The 14,804-nt window shown below is 35.3% G+C and overlaps 1 protein-coding gene across 3 annotated transcripts in view; it reads left to right on the top strand.

Annotated features, from left to right (window-relative positions):
* The window catches only part of MRPL3 (mitochondrial ribosomal protein L3), a 44,404-nt gene extending 29,962 nt beyond the window's left edge, over nt 1–14,442 (top strand). The window contains exons 7-10 of one of the 3 annotated variants that reach the window (XM_028129217.2): nt 4,422–4,530; nt 9,758–9,835; nt 10,067–10,144; nt 13,887–14,442. In XM_028129217.2, coding sequence (XP_027985018.2) covers nt 4,422–4,530; nt 9,758–9,835; nt 10,067–10,144; nt 13,887–14,039 — 418 coding nt within the window. In that variant the 3' untranslated portion in view covers nt 14,040–14,442. The remainder of the gene's footprint in view (nt 1–4,421; nt 4,531–9,757; nt 9,836–10,066; nt 10,145–13,886) is intronic. The other 2 variants (XM_054729896.1, XM_054729897.1) reach the window with 2 other exon arrangements.
* The last annotated feature ends 362 nt before the right edge of the window (nt 14,443–14,804 follow it).

The raw sequence follows: 14,804 nt of genomic DNA, 5'->3' as shown, positions 1-14,804 counted from the left end.
TGCTGTGTGTGTTTTTTTAGAGCAGGGAACAGCTTGGGATTTCACTCTGGTAGTCATGGAGGAGGATATCTTGAAGAGAGGGTGATGTTCACTTCTGTTTCTGAAACATTGTAATTGAATGGCTGAGGTACTTCTGTTTAGCTGTGGTCCAACCATCTGTAGAATGGGCTGGTAGCAGAATTCTTGCCAGAGGGCAAGGTTTGTGGAACTCCAGTTTATTAGTAATAGCTTCAGGGGACAGCAGACTTTTTCTCAAAGGGCCAGATAGTAAATGTAGGTTTGCGAACATTATGATCTCTGTTGCAACTTCTCAGCTCTGTCATAGCTCTAAAGCAACCGTAGGCAATAAGTAGAAAAATATATGTGGCTGTGTTACAATAAAACTTTCATTTACAAAAACAAGTTGCCAACCCCTGTTTATAACCATAGTGAGAAGAGGATCAGAGGCAAGACTCTAAGATCATCTTTTCATGTGGCTGTAAGGGGAAAGGAGCATCTCAAAGAGCATTAGGGAAGCAGGAGAATAGGGAGGAAATGATGATTGGAGTGGTGGTGGGAGAGGTGGTAAAGAGTGATAGAAGACAGTTCTTCTGTTTTAAAAGAGGCCATAGAAATGTGAACACTGACTGGATATTTGATACTAAGGAATGGCTAATTTTTTTTTAGATTGTGATAATGGTTATGTGGTTTTGTTCTTTAAAAGGATCCTTATCTTTTAGAGACCCATATTTGAAATATTTATGGGTGGAATGATATGATATCTGAAATTTATTTTAAAACGAGAGGCCCAGTGCACGAAATTCGTGCATGGGTAGGGTCCCTAGGCCTGGCCGACGATCAGGGCCAATCAGGTTCCCCACCTCCTCCTCCTCTCCCTCCCTCAGCACCCCACCGCTGCCGCTGGTCTCCCACCATGTTCCGCGTTGCCCCCTGGTGGTCAGCACACGTCATAGCAAGCGATTGAACTCCTTAGGGGACACTTTTATTACATAAAGGATAATCCATTGGAATTGTTGGGGAGGGAAATAGATGAGACAAAATAGTCCTTGAGCCAAAAATTTTTTGTACTAGTCTTTCTGCTTTTGAGTATGTTTTAAAACTTCTATAATAAAAAGTTATTTTAATAAAAGGCTTTATGTTTGGGGATTAAGGGATTGACCTCAGAGTGAGTTCCAGAGAACACTTGGAGAGAAAAATAGGTTACAGGTGATGGATGAGAGAGGGAGCAGTTTGCTTCCTTAGAAAGAGGAGAAAGGAATACAGCTGAGAGAGAAGGTAGAAGAAGCCAGTGGCAGGGAAGACTCAGTGATGAGAATTTTGAAGGAAGTTCTCAGAGGACTCAGAATGGATGGACTTGAGAGTGTTTCTCCTCATCTCATGGTCATTTTGTTTTATCTCCATATATAACTGTATCCTAAACCATGAAATCAAAGGCCTTTTCCCACAAAGTGGGGAAATACTGGTGGGTTTTTATTAAAACCTCTTCTACTGGTAGACATTTAGGTATTTGTATGGCATGGGAATGAAATTCACCTGGTAGTAATTTCTAGAGATTTATAGAATGTAGTTAGAAACATTAAATTATGCATTCTCTTTTGCAAGATTCTTAGTCATACCTTTAAGTCCCTCTTCTCCTTAACACATCTACTTAAACTTTTATGAAAGGTATGCCCATTATACAACATTTGGAAACTGCAGGGCAAAATAAAGGAAACGGATCATCTTTTTTCCTAAGACACGGCTATTGCCAGTTACAGAATTACTGACTTCTCTAGGTTGGGCACTAGGAAGTATGCTAAGGAAATAGGCCAAGAAACAGCAATCAAGTCTAAATTTAAATAGTTTGAGTTTTTTAATGATTTCTTGGTTTAACAAGTATAAATGCTCTAAACAAAATTTTTTGTTTTTCTATTTTTCATATGTCTCACTAAATTTGGAAATTTTAACGTGTTCTGATTTGGATTTTCCTTGATTTGATTTTTTTCTGTCATTAAAGATTGCATTAGAAAAGGTGTGGGAGTGAAGCATGTGTGCTTTGTGTTGGGTATCATTTGTGGTAAAATGATTTATTGTATTTGACCTGTGAAAACCTTATATTTGAAATGTGCGTGGGTATGCTAAGTATAGATAAGTTCATTTCGTTTGTTTTGTTCTCAAGTTGGGAGACAACTGAGAAAAACAAAAGACTAGGTACCTGTACCACCCATGGATCAACAGGTGCACTCTATTCTCCATCATCTGAATTAAGCCAGTAATTTGTCTGTCATTGTGTTTTGTCCTTTTGTTTAAAAGTTATTTATTGAAGAGGTTCCCATTGTACACAGTATAACAACATGGTGTACTCTAGAGCTAGATTAAAAACAATCTGTAATTAGCTGACAGATAATTAGCACTTTCAAGATACCATTTTCATCTTATAATCATTTACTCTCAAATTGAGCTCAATATCTTCTGTAATTTACCTGGCATGTGTGTTATTGGGCACGGTCATGCTCTCATTTTAAGTAAGAGATGAATCAGTTTGAGAACTCAGAAGGCACCAGCAAACTTTCTACCAAGAATGGCCAGTGTTAGAATGTGGTATTTTTAAAGCGTGTTCATTTTAGATTTTGTGTTGCCAGAGTCCCCTCCCTGTTTTTCTTTAAAGTGTTATTTGCCAAACAATAGGATAGGTTCAAAGGACTCTTTAGGTATTTCCTTTTTATTTTCCAATATGTCCTAAAATCTAATGTTAAATGGAAATATTTAAGTTTCTGAGGCAGAATTTCAGTAAAATAATTCATTATCATAGCTTTTCTTCTTAAATGTTAATCTTATAATTTTTAAATTTAATATATATGAAACTTCCATTTTAGCTTTTGTATCAGGAATAAGAATTGAGTTTTTGAGGTAGAAAATAATTAGGTATACACAAGTGATATGTCCAGTTGATTATGAAGAAAGTGGTGTAAGCTGCAGTTAAATTATTCATATACAAATAACATTTGACCTGTGATATGATAATGTTCAGCTGTTAGGTTCTGTACATAGTTCTTATTTTATAGATAAATCAAGAATTCAACAAAATATTATACAGGCTTACTTCAACTCATTACTCTGATAATTCTTGTTAAATGCACAGCAAAGTGCTTATGGATATAAGGTAGTTTTTATAACCTTTTGCTTCTTTTTTGTAAAAGGCCTGAACTATTCACTGTCTGTTTAATAACAGCTAGCTTTGTTAGGGTTGGGAAACACAACTTTAAAATATGTTGACATATTATCTAATGAAAGCTGAAAAAAAATGTTCATCTTAAGTCTATAAAAATATGTTCACTACAGCTTACAATGTATTCAAGCCCTTTTATTATATGATTTGTACTGATAGACATAATAATGCTTTGAATCACAGTGTTGTTCGCTTTCCACCTGCATGGCAGAATGTTTCTCTAGTTACAGACTTTGAAAGTAGAATGGTTTTGTTTAAAGTGAAATATTACACTTTAAGAAATTGTAACTGATTTTTTCATTAGCTTCCTATTCAAGCCTTGAAACCAATATCCATCTGGTATTTTCTAATAGTAAAACATTCAGCTTTTAGGGTATTATTGTTTTATTGAATGCTCTGTTGCATTAGTTTTCTTTTGCTGCATAACACATTGCCCTAAATCATAACAGCTTAAAACAACAAATATTTATTACTTCACAGCTTCTGTGGTCAGGAATCCCAGTAAACTTAGCTGAATTCCTCTGGCTGAGGGTGTCTCCCAGGCTGCAGTCCTCTCAGTGTTCGACTTGGGGGAGAATTGCCGCAGAGCCTTCAGTCCACAATTGTTGCCTAGAGACATCCTTGCCTCTTGACTCTGTAGAATGGCTTACAGAATGGCAGTTTGCTTTCTTCAGAGCCTATCAAGCAAGAGAGTGCCAAGATGGAAGCCACATTCTCCTTGTAACCTAATGTCAGAGGTGGCATCTCATCAATTTTGCCATCGTTTATTCCTTAGAAGTGAGTTGTTAGGTCCACCCAGACTCAAGAAGAGGTGAGAACTTGAGGGCATGGGTACCAGGAAGTGTGGGGATCTTAATGGTTTTCTGCCATATCTCTTGTGAGTACTTTGGAACTTCTAGAATTATACCACTCTTACTATGTAGTTTCATAGGCTTATGATGATAAAACCCCCTGTTCAGATTGAACTCCCTTTGCTTAGCTTGCTCTTGTCTCACAATCTTGAATTAATCATTTTATATAAAATAAGATTTCAGGAAGGGATTCAAACCAGGTCAGACATAAAAGAATGTTCATTTGCGGTTTTGCTTGTATAGCCTTTTCTAGTTATTTAGATAAGTTTTGTTAAAACTCTAAGGTACTATCAAGAAAGTGTACAGCTGGGTGTATTTTATGCTCTGTTCATTGTGCAAATTCTGATGTTTATTTTTCTCAGCATTGGTAAAGGTTTTCAAGGTGTCATGAAACGATGGGGATTTAAAGGCCAGCCTGCTACTCATGGTCAAACGAAAACTCACAGGAGACCTGGAGCTATTTCAACTGGTGTAAGTATAACTTAGTGGTACTCTTTTTAATGTTACAATAGGTTCAAACTTCTGTACATATAGTGCTTTAGTCTGACCTTGGGAATCAAGTCACATAATGTTAATCCTACTCAAGGTGGGTCCTAATACTCATCACACTTTTATGGGTCCTGGTCTTTCTTACTTTCCAGAGGCCAACTTGAATCATTTAGTTATTCCCTACATTCCTACAGTCAGTATTCTAAATATTTTTCTGCCTACTTTCTCATTCCCATCTCTGATTCCCCTCTTACACTCTGAAGTCAGCTGCAAGAAATTAGGGATTAGAATGCCTTTTCTTCTGGTTCCTTCACAGACTTATTTTTCCTTAAATGGCAGTTTAAGGACTGTCAAGGATAATATAATGGTGAAGGACTTTGTATTGCTAATTCAGACCTACTCTCCCAGAGATTTAGCATAAAGTGCTGGGGGGAATGAGGGGGTGTAATTTATTGGAGCATCGTAGTAATGCAAGTTTAATCTCTAAAGCTTGATATATATGTACTGGTATATCAGTATTAAGTGGGAATATTGCTACTTTCATAAGAGGAACACAGATTAAAACCATTCTTGAGTTACTAAATTCTTATGTAGCAGAATGTGTTATGAAGCTTTGATTTTTGCCACTGTGTTAGTAAGGATATAGGGGAACAGGTTCTTATGCGTTGCTAGTGGGAATACAAACTAGTGCATCTTTCGTTAGGGATAAAATACAGTATAGTGTGGCAATATCTAATAGAACTACACAGCAATGCTACTTCTAGGTATTTACCCTGAAGAAACTCATTTTCACAAAATTCGCTATTGCAACATTATTTATACTATAGGCATAAATGTCCATACCTGGGAGTTTGGATGAATAAAGTATGGTACATCTGCTCAATAGAATACTGTGCAGCTGAAAAGAGAATGAGAAGGTGATTTCCAGGATATAAGGAAATGCACATGTTACCTGGTTGTTTTGCAAAAAGGAAGGACCTAAAAGATAACCCAGAAACTGAGATGGGTTACCTACAGAAGATGGGAGGGAACAGTATGGAAGGGCTCAAAAGTGGTAAGAGAGACACTTCCACAGATACACTTTAAATGTTTATAGTTGAAACCATGTTAATGTTTTATGTATTCAAAATAAAATTCAAAGAAGGGGGGATCCATAATGGAATAGAATTAGAAGATGAACCTAAGTGTTTGAAATGAATAACATAACCTCACCAAACAGGGGGGAGTAACTCAAATAACTTTTGAACACAGTATTTGGCCATATGTCCTGAGTATAAATTAAAAAGGTACTGTGCATAGGTGTTGAATTCTAATTATGTTTATTTGCAACTAGAGGCCCGTTGCAGGAAGATTCCTGCAAGAATAGGGCTTCCTGCTGTTAGAGCAAAGCAGAGAATGTAGTGAAACCCGCCGAGGCGGGCTTCCCTCCCATCTCCGCCACCGCCTCGCTCCCTTCTCCACAGCTTCGCTCTGCACCTGGGTATGCAAATTAACTTCCATCTTTGTTGGGTTAATTTGCATACTCTGGCTGGTGGGTGTAGTGGAGGGATGGTCAATTTTTGTTTCTCTTATTAGTGTAGATGATATTAGGTAGCTATTCTGAAATAATTTTCTGTGAATTTAAGGTTGAGAAGATAGGTAGATATATTACTAATGGGAGCCACATTTCTTACCGTTAGAGAGAAGGGTATTAAGTTATGAAAAGGAAGGAAATTAAAATGAACCCTATAGTGTTGAATTCCAGTTGTAGGTACGAGTATATATTTACTATCTGTTTATGTAAAGAAAGGAATGGGTATAAATACATGTATGTTTTAGCTGCTGAAAGGGCGTAAAAACAAAGATATTCCATAGCAGTGAACACAACTAGAGCCTAGATCTTGGTTTCTAAACACCAGCTTGTTCAAGAAATTAAGGAAGTGCTTTTAAAATGATACGTGAAAAGGAGCCAGGATCCAGCTACAATTAGCTCCCACTTGCAAAAAAAAAATGAAATAGGATCAATGAGTTCACACTGATACAGATTAATAAATGGAGAAAAGGGACTGCTCTTCCTTACACTATAATCTCAGCTAATAAGTGTGGAAGGGATGTTGAAGTTAGATAATTTCTCTGATGGCCATCAAAGTGAAATTCTATTAATGGATGCTAAAACAAGTGGTGAAAGCTTGGTGGACCTTAGATGTTTACATAGTCCCACAACAAGTTGCCTATTCATTACAAAAGGGAAAATAATAACGTTAGAGTGAATTAACTGAGTGAACACATCCTTAACTAACTGATCAATGTTATACATCACCAGTAACTGAACAAACCAACACAATGTGCCTCCTGAACGGATTCCAGGAAAAGAATACCTCATCACTTTTGTGGTGATTCCCATCGAAAATACATCACCCGAATCTAATCGCAGGGAAACATTAGACAAACCCCAAGTGAGTGATAGTCCACAAAATAATTGGTTTGTAGCCTTCAAAAATGTCAAGGTCATGGAAAACAAGGAAAGGCTGAGGAGCTGCTCCAGATTTAAGGAGACTAAAGAGACATGACAACTATGTGTTATTCTGAAGTGCATGTGGACTTGGGGGGAAATAACGGTAAAGAACATTATTGGGACAGTTGACAAAATTAGAATGTGGACTGTAGATTAGGTAATGTATTAAATCTTTTGAGTTTCTTAATTGTATTGTGGTTATGTAAGAGAATTAGGAAATAGACACTGAAATACTTACAGGTAAAGGAGCATCATGTCTGCCACTGAATTATGGATGATACAGGAGATATGCATACATATAGAGTGAGTGGTAAAGCAAGTGGGCAACCTGTAAATAGTTGGTAAATTTGGGTAGAGTATGAGAGTTTTTGTGTTATTTTTGCAACTTTTTATAAATGTGAAATTATAGTTTTAAATTATATAAAATAGTTATTAAAATGAGGTTTATCATCAACATAAATTTAAGCCTTAAGAAAAAATAGGAGTAAGTTTTCATGATCTTGGGTTTGGCAAAGCCTTATATCTGACACCAAAAGTACAAGTAACATAAGATACAGATAAATTAGATTTCATCAAAGGTTTAAACTTTGGGCTGCATACAGCTCAAGAAAATGAAAAGACAACTAACAGAATGGAAGAAAGTATTTGCAAATCATATATCTGCTAAGACTTGTATCCAGAATATATAAAGAACTCTTATAACTCAATAGTAAATAAATAACCCAATTAAATGTAGGCAAAGGACTTGGATAGACATTCTCCCAAAAGAGATACACAAATGGCCAATAAGCACATGAAGAGATGCTTAACATCTTTAGCTATTACATTAATGTAAATCCAAACCACAGCGAGACACCACTTAACACTCAATGGAATGACTATAATTAAAAACAGATAACAAAAGTTGGCAAGCATGTGGATGAATTGGGACCCTTTTACATTGTCAGTAGGAATGTAAAAATGGTGCGACAGTTGCTAAAAATGTTAACTGTAAAACAAGACCCAGCAATTCCACTTTTTGGTATATATACCTCAAAGAAATGGAAACATGCACACAAAGACCTGTGCGTTAATAGTCATAGCAACATTATGCATAATAGCCAAAAAATTAGAAACAACCCAAAGGGTCATCAGTTGATGAATGGATAATTAAAAAGTGGTGTATTCACACATTATTATTTAGCAATAAAATGGAAAGAAGTTTTGATATATGCTACAACACGGCGGAGCCTTGAAAACATTATGCTAAGTGAAAGAAGCCAAGCACAGTAGACGGTATATTGCATATTCCGTTTATGTGAAATGTCCATCCTAGGCAAATCTGCAGAGATGAAAGTAGATTAGAGGCCTGTACAGGGTTGGGGGAGTGAACACTAATGGGTGTGAAATTTCTGTTTGGGATTGATGAAAATGTTCTAAGATTGGTTGTAGCAATACACAACTCTCTGAATGAACTAAAGATATTAAACTTCCCTTTAAAGGGGTGAAATATGTGGTATATGAATTATATTGATAAAGTTCTTTTAAAAATTAGGCATGTAGAAGACTATTCTTATAACAAGTTAATTGTCATGAAATACACTGTTCTGTGTTTGTAAATACTTTCATTAAGGATTAGCTAGTGACTGCCTTTGTAATCTTAAGAGTTAGGCCAGTGGTCGGCAAACTAATTAGTCAACAGAGACAAATAACAGTACAACGATTGAAATTTCTCTCGAGAGCCAAATTTTTTAAACTTAAACTTCTTCTAACGCCACTTTATCAAAATAGACTCGCCCAGGTCGTGGTATTTTGTGGAAGAGCCACATGTGGCTCGCGAGCCGCAGTTTGCCAACCACGGAGTTAGGGTATACTTTTAAGGAGAGTCAATTTAATTGGGGAGGGCAGAGTCTTTTTTTAGTAATGTAATGGTAAGCAGGTGCTTATCACCGGGTGCATTTATAGAATAAACATGGAATAAATAAGTGATACTTCGTCTATAATCACAATTGTCTTTTAAGCTGGGTTATCTCTTAATGAGTTACTTCCCCTGGACTTCTGTTATGAGAGTAGTGATGCAAAAGTTTTTCTATTTCAAGAATGTATGTATCCTGAGACCCTTTCCCATTTTAGATGGAATTCAGATTTGCTTCTTGAGATGTAAAATTATTATCCATACCAGAGCTAAAATAGTAGAGATTGTGGGAAGCTGTTTGATTTATGTGAATCGGAGATAACCAGGTCTGGACAAACAAACTCAATATTCTGATAACTAACTGTCCTTGAATCATTCTGGTGAAGGAAGGTAACATCAAACGCAAGGGAGGGGAGTAGGTGCGGATTGAGTCCATTACATGGGCTGATACGGGAGATTCATGAAAGCAGGCTGGCAGTTATTTGTTCCTTTGGTGGTGTGACATGTTCGTATGTCCTTTATTTTTCTTTCTAAATTCTCAAGCAGTTTTAGCACAGCGACTACTCTCTTGTTACTGCGTTTTTCTCCTAACTCTGTTCTTAGTCGGTATTTATTTTGTCGCTCTGATCTAATTTAGACTAGATTACCCCTCTTGGGGTAGATGTGTCTAAATCCATATTTAGTTCTTTACTGGGGCCTAACAGAATGGGGGAGGGTATTAAACATTTTAATAATTCCTATCTTAGTTTACATTTTGTTTTGTTCGGAACTGTTTTAAATTGAGAGTACTTAAAAGTGCTAATTTTGGTTCTCTCACTTAGGATGTCGCCAGAGTATGGCCTGGAACTAAAATGCCTGGGAGAATGGGAAACAGAGATAGGACAGAATTTGGACTGAAAGTAAGTTTCTGAAGTGGCTCTTTTTAGGAATGGTTAAATTAATGCCTGAATGCAAAGGCACCAGAGTATGGACTTAATGAGTGTCTGTTTAATTATTGTTTGTTCAAGTTAATGTTTAAACAGTATGATTGTTCTAATAGGTTTTACAGTTATTGAGGGGTGGAGGATACATGAACTGTGTGTGTTATATATTCTCAAATTTTTAAAGTATGATTTCATTTATGGCTTTAGGTGTGGAGAATAAATACAAAGCACAATATTATCTATGTAAATGGCTCTGTACCTGGACATAGAAATTGCTTAGTAAAGGTATGTATAGCTGTCTTTATTTCCCATTGTTCATTTATATGAATATGAAAAACAGCCTCTAATTTTCAAGCTACGTGAGTTCTCTGCTAAATTATTTTGCTTTTTAGTAGCAACTGAGTGCAAAAATTGCATAGAACAACCTATAGTATATGTCTGTAAAAAAGGTAGGACAAGTGAGCAGAGGCTCTTTAGAAATATAAAAAGGAGATTAGGATACTCTTGCCAAAATATGAATATATCTCTGTCGTTCCAAATAAGGACTTCTTAGTTTTCTTAAGAGTACTTTGACACCAGAACCAGAAATACTGGAGGTGGAAATTAAATAGAGAGTCCAGAAGAAAGGTGATTAAAGGTAGACATTTTAAAGAAAGATTCTGTTATTATTACTGGCATTGCTCTGATTGTACTTTTAAATATTTTCCCTAAAACTATGCATGCTTATTTTTATGTTCAACATATGAAGGAAAAGAAGAAAATAAACATATTGTACAGGATAAATTTGAAGAAAACCTCAGACTTTCAGAGACTTATTTCCATAAATAAAATACAAATTAAATATTCTGCCTGGGATTTAAGCCATTGTAATACAAAGTGATAACTCACTCGAGTTTTGAACCTCCCATTCTGAAAATAAATTTGTAATAAAAGTTATATCAGCTATTCCCGGAAATATACTTTTCATTAATTTTCTAACAACAACAAAAATAGGTTGAAACTTAAACCTCAGATTTTTCATATTGGGTCTTTTTCTATGTGTACTTTTTCTTAAAATAGTTCTGTTACTAGAATAAGGTATAGTATAGTATTTGTTTTAATCTTATAGTAATTAAAATTCCCTTGCTGGCACTCTTCACTTTTTGACTGGATTATTCTCTTGTTTCTCTTGTTAAGATTGCAGGTGCATGGGCTTAAGTAGGTTTCCAAACCCAGGTGATCATTCTCCAAGTGACTACAGTGACAAGTGGTTGAAGCCAGCAAGTTGTCATTGTATTTCTCGTAACATTTTGGCTTCATAATTCAATGTATCCCTACCTCCGCAATCCAGATTTATTATGTTATGCATATCACAGCCCAATCAAAGAGAGGAAAGTGGTTATTTTCCATAATAAAGTTATACTGGATAGCAGGTGGATTTTTTAATGTTGTCAAGTCCTTATAACCCCATTTGCTGCATTCACGACTCTAGGCTGGCTTTCCAGCTGAACTCCACTATTGCTGTGACTTCTCAGGTACCACCTCAGCATCTTCTTAGATGCTTCTTAGTAACTATGGGGGATGAATAGGTCACTGTCTTGAAAAACCATAATCTATGTAGTAATTTTCTGATCTGGTTGTTATAAACAGTTTATAAGCAACATAGACTTTTCATCCACTTGATAAAAAATTGCTTTCAAAAACTCCGTCAGCTCTCGAATGGATGGTGGCCTGCTGTCACTGAAGAAAGACAGGCAGAAGGTCCACCAAAGGTGATTTCTAAAGAGGAGTCCAAATATATTTTGCGAACTTAAAGCAGCAGAGAAATGTCTAGTCCTCTTTGAACTGTTACCACACTAGTGAATGCATTTTCAACAGACATGTTTTGATTTTAAAAAGAACTCATTTTGAAAAAAAATAGTCTCTGAATTATGGTACCTAAACAGCTTCTTTTGTAACCTAAAATGTGTGCTTCAATCATTAAGGTGTAGGTTTGAAGGAACATTTTGTGGGCTTGTGTTTAAATGTCAGCAGTGTGGTACATCTTTTGAAAACATTCAGCCCACTTTTTCTGTTCTCCCAGGTGATTGCATAGCAGGTAAGCCCTTGCCCGTGGAGAATGAGCGCTTCTGGCTGGACAGGCAGCCTCACGAACATCCACTCACTCCGTGGGAGCTTTTGCTCTCTGAGTACAGGGCTGCCAATGTCTTTAATTCTAAAATTAGTAAAGATAGTCCTTGGAATGACCAGCCTGTTTCAGTAATGGAAACTTTTGTTGTTTGGACTCACTAAATTTATTAAGGGAGCCTAAGAAACTATTTATAGCATAATGTAGGTTATGTTATTAAATACTACTCATGTGTGCTCATCCCTATGTCCTCATTTAAGTTTATTTTCAAGTTGTGCCTGGTTTGTGTGTGTCCTAACCCCCCACCCCACCTTTTTTTTCACAAGATTTGAACTGCTTTGCCAATACACATAAATATAAAAGAATTAAGTAGGTAATTGAGGGGGTCTTGGTGAAGGCAGGGAAGAAATAAAGCCAGAGGTAAAATTAAGTGCAGAAAAATTCATACGAGTCTTGCACCTTTGGACTGTAAACTTTTTTATAGTTAGAATATTTAAACAGTGCTTTTGCCTGAAATGTTCCTCAGCTATAACAGATTTATAAAAACGAACTCACTCTTCAAGTCATCTGTTAGTAAATGTTTACATTCATCAAATTAGCACAGAAAGTTTTATTGTTGGTTTTATTGTCTACTCACTCAGGTTTTATTTTCAATTCTAAATTGAGACAGTTTAAATTGGGAAGAATATGACCTCTTTTTAGTCCAAGTTAAAGTTCAAGATTAATTGCAGGGGAAAGTGATTTTATTTTCTTCTGGGCAACTTGCTGATAATTTTTTAATGAGAGATTAAAATAGATATGTTTTTCTGTACTTAGCTGTTCCTAGCAGCTGTGTACTTATTTCAACCAAATTATTCATTCTTTTATTTTTTTAACAGTTTGGCATTTAAATTTTTTTTATTGATTTCAGAGAGGAAGTAAGAGGAGGTGGGGAGAGAAACATCAATGATGAGAGAGAATCATTGATCGGCTGCCTCCTGCATGCCTGCAACCTGGGCATGTGCCCTGAGCAGAAATCAAACCATGACCTCCTAGTTCATAGGTCTATGCTCAACCACTGAGCCACTCCTGCCGAGCCACATTATTCATTTCTTATTGCCAAAATGATCATGGCTTATTTTACTCTGTGTGTATAATTATATGTAATTTTTTTATTCCTCTCTGAATGAAGGCTGTAGAAGTCAGAAGCTTTTAAGAACCCAGTGATTTTTCCAAAAATAAAACTCAACATTTCAGATTATATCAACATCTGTATTCCTTAGCTTGTGAATTCAGATAATTAGAATATTTTTAGAATATAGTTAGTAGCAATAAAGACATGAATTTATTGTTTTTTGCTAAATACTATTCTGTTCTTAGCTTACAAATGAGAATGCTACTTGTTAAATGTAAGCTGATTTCCTTAATAAAACTTGATGTTTTTTATTATGTGTTCGTAGAATTAAGACTAATAAAAATACTAGGTAAACTATTTTTAATCTCAGCTCAAAAAATATGGTATAAAAAAATAGACAATATGAGTAGATGAAATCATTAAGAAGTAGATAGTAATACCGTTTAGGTATATCAGTCTTTATATTTGAAAAATCAATTTTGGATATAACTGATATTTAAAAAGAAATTATGGAATATAATTTATCCTGTTGGGCAGTTTTAGAAATTTTTCTTCTTATGAGATAGTTGATTAACTTGAAGAAGATTATATCATTGGATTACATTGGATTATTGTATCATTGGATTAATTAAATTTACTCAAATAAAGAGGATACATTGAGTTCCTTTTGCGTTATATAACAGTTGCATTCACATTAGAAAATATAGGAAGATATTCTTTTATTATGAATAATAAGTAAAACAGCCTATCTTTAAGTAACTTAATTGGTAGCACTCATTAATAAACTCTTTGCTTCTTCCCTCCAGATCAAAGACTCTATACTACCTGCATATAAGGATTTCTGCAAAAATCTACCATTCCCTACATATTTTCCTGATGGAGATGACGAGGAGCTACCAGAAAATTTATATGATGAAGATATGTGTCTACCCAGTGCACCTTCTATTACATTTGCCTAACCCCACTGGGCATGGCAGAACCTCACCCTCACATATTTTATTCGTTTTGATGAGCCAGAACAATAACAGAGCCAGGAATTGTATTTTGCTTTCTTAGTCAAAACAATATCACTCTTGTCAAGGGCATAATATGTCATTCATCCCCCAATGGAATTTTTTTAAATTACCACATTAAATAAATCAATTAAGTAGATTGGATATGCCAAATTTAGATGGACTGGCAGTGTGCATATTAAAAGCTTTGTAATTTGTGGGTTTCATTTTTTTTTTTTTACTACATATTTTTCAAGTTATCTTAAGATGTTCATAAATTAAAGATTTGTTTTTGTGAAATCATTGTTATGTCAAAGCATATGGGGACTATGGTATAACCTATTTGGATAATAAAATCCATTTCCTAAAATTAATTTTTATCAGTTTTCTATATTTTAGAGTCCTGAAGAGGGAAAGCAAGTGAGGTTTGTATTTAAATTACAGAAATATATATGTTATAGTTAAAGGCCTGTCAAAGACAATCGTAAATTACGGGTCTTTTTTACACTTTTGTTGAGAGGAATAGTTATTTTTTAGTTTGATCCCTAACTATAAGATAGGTATAACCACTTTTCCTTGATGCCTTCTTTAAAGGATTTGAAATGGCCTGGGATTGTTCGTTCAACAAACGTTTATTAAGCACCTATTACTGAAAATGTTAATGGCTCCTGGGTTTCACTTCATTATGTGAAATTAAAATGTGCTTTCTAATTGCTACTTATGACAAATAAT

This window comes from Eptesicus fuscus, chromosome 18 (assembly GCF_027574615.1).
Source record: "Eptesicus fuscus isolate TK198812 chromosome 18, DD_ASM_mEF_20220401, whole genome shotgun sequence".
NCBI classification, from domain to species: Eukaryota; Metazoa; Chordata; class Mammalia; order Chiroptera; family Vespertilionidae; genus Eptesicus; species Eptesicus fuscus.
This window is presented reverse-complemented; position numbering and strand designations above follow the sequence as displayed.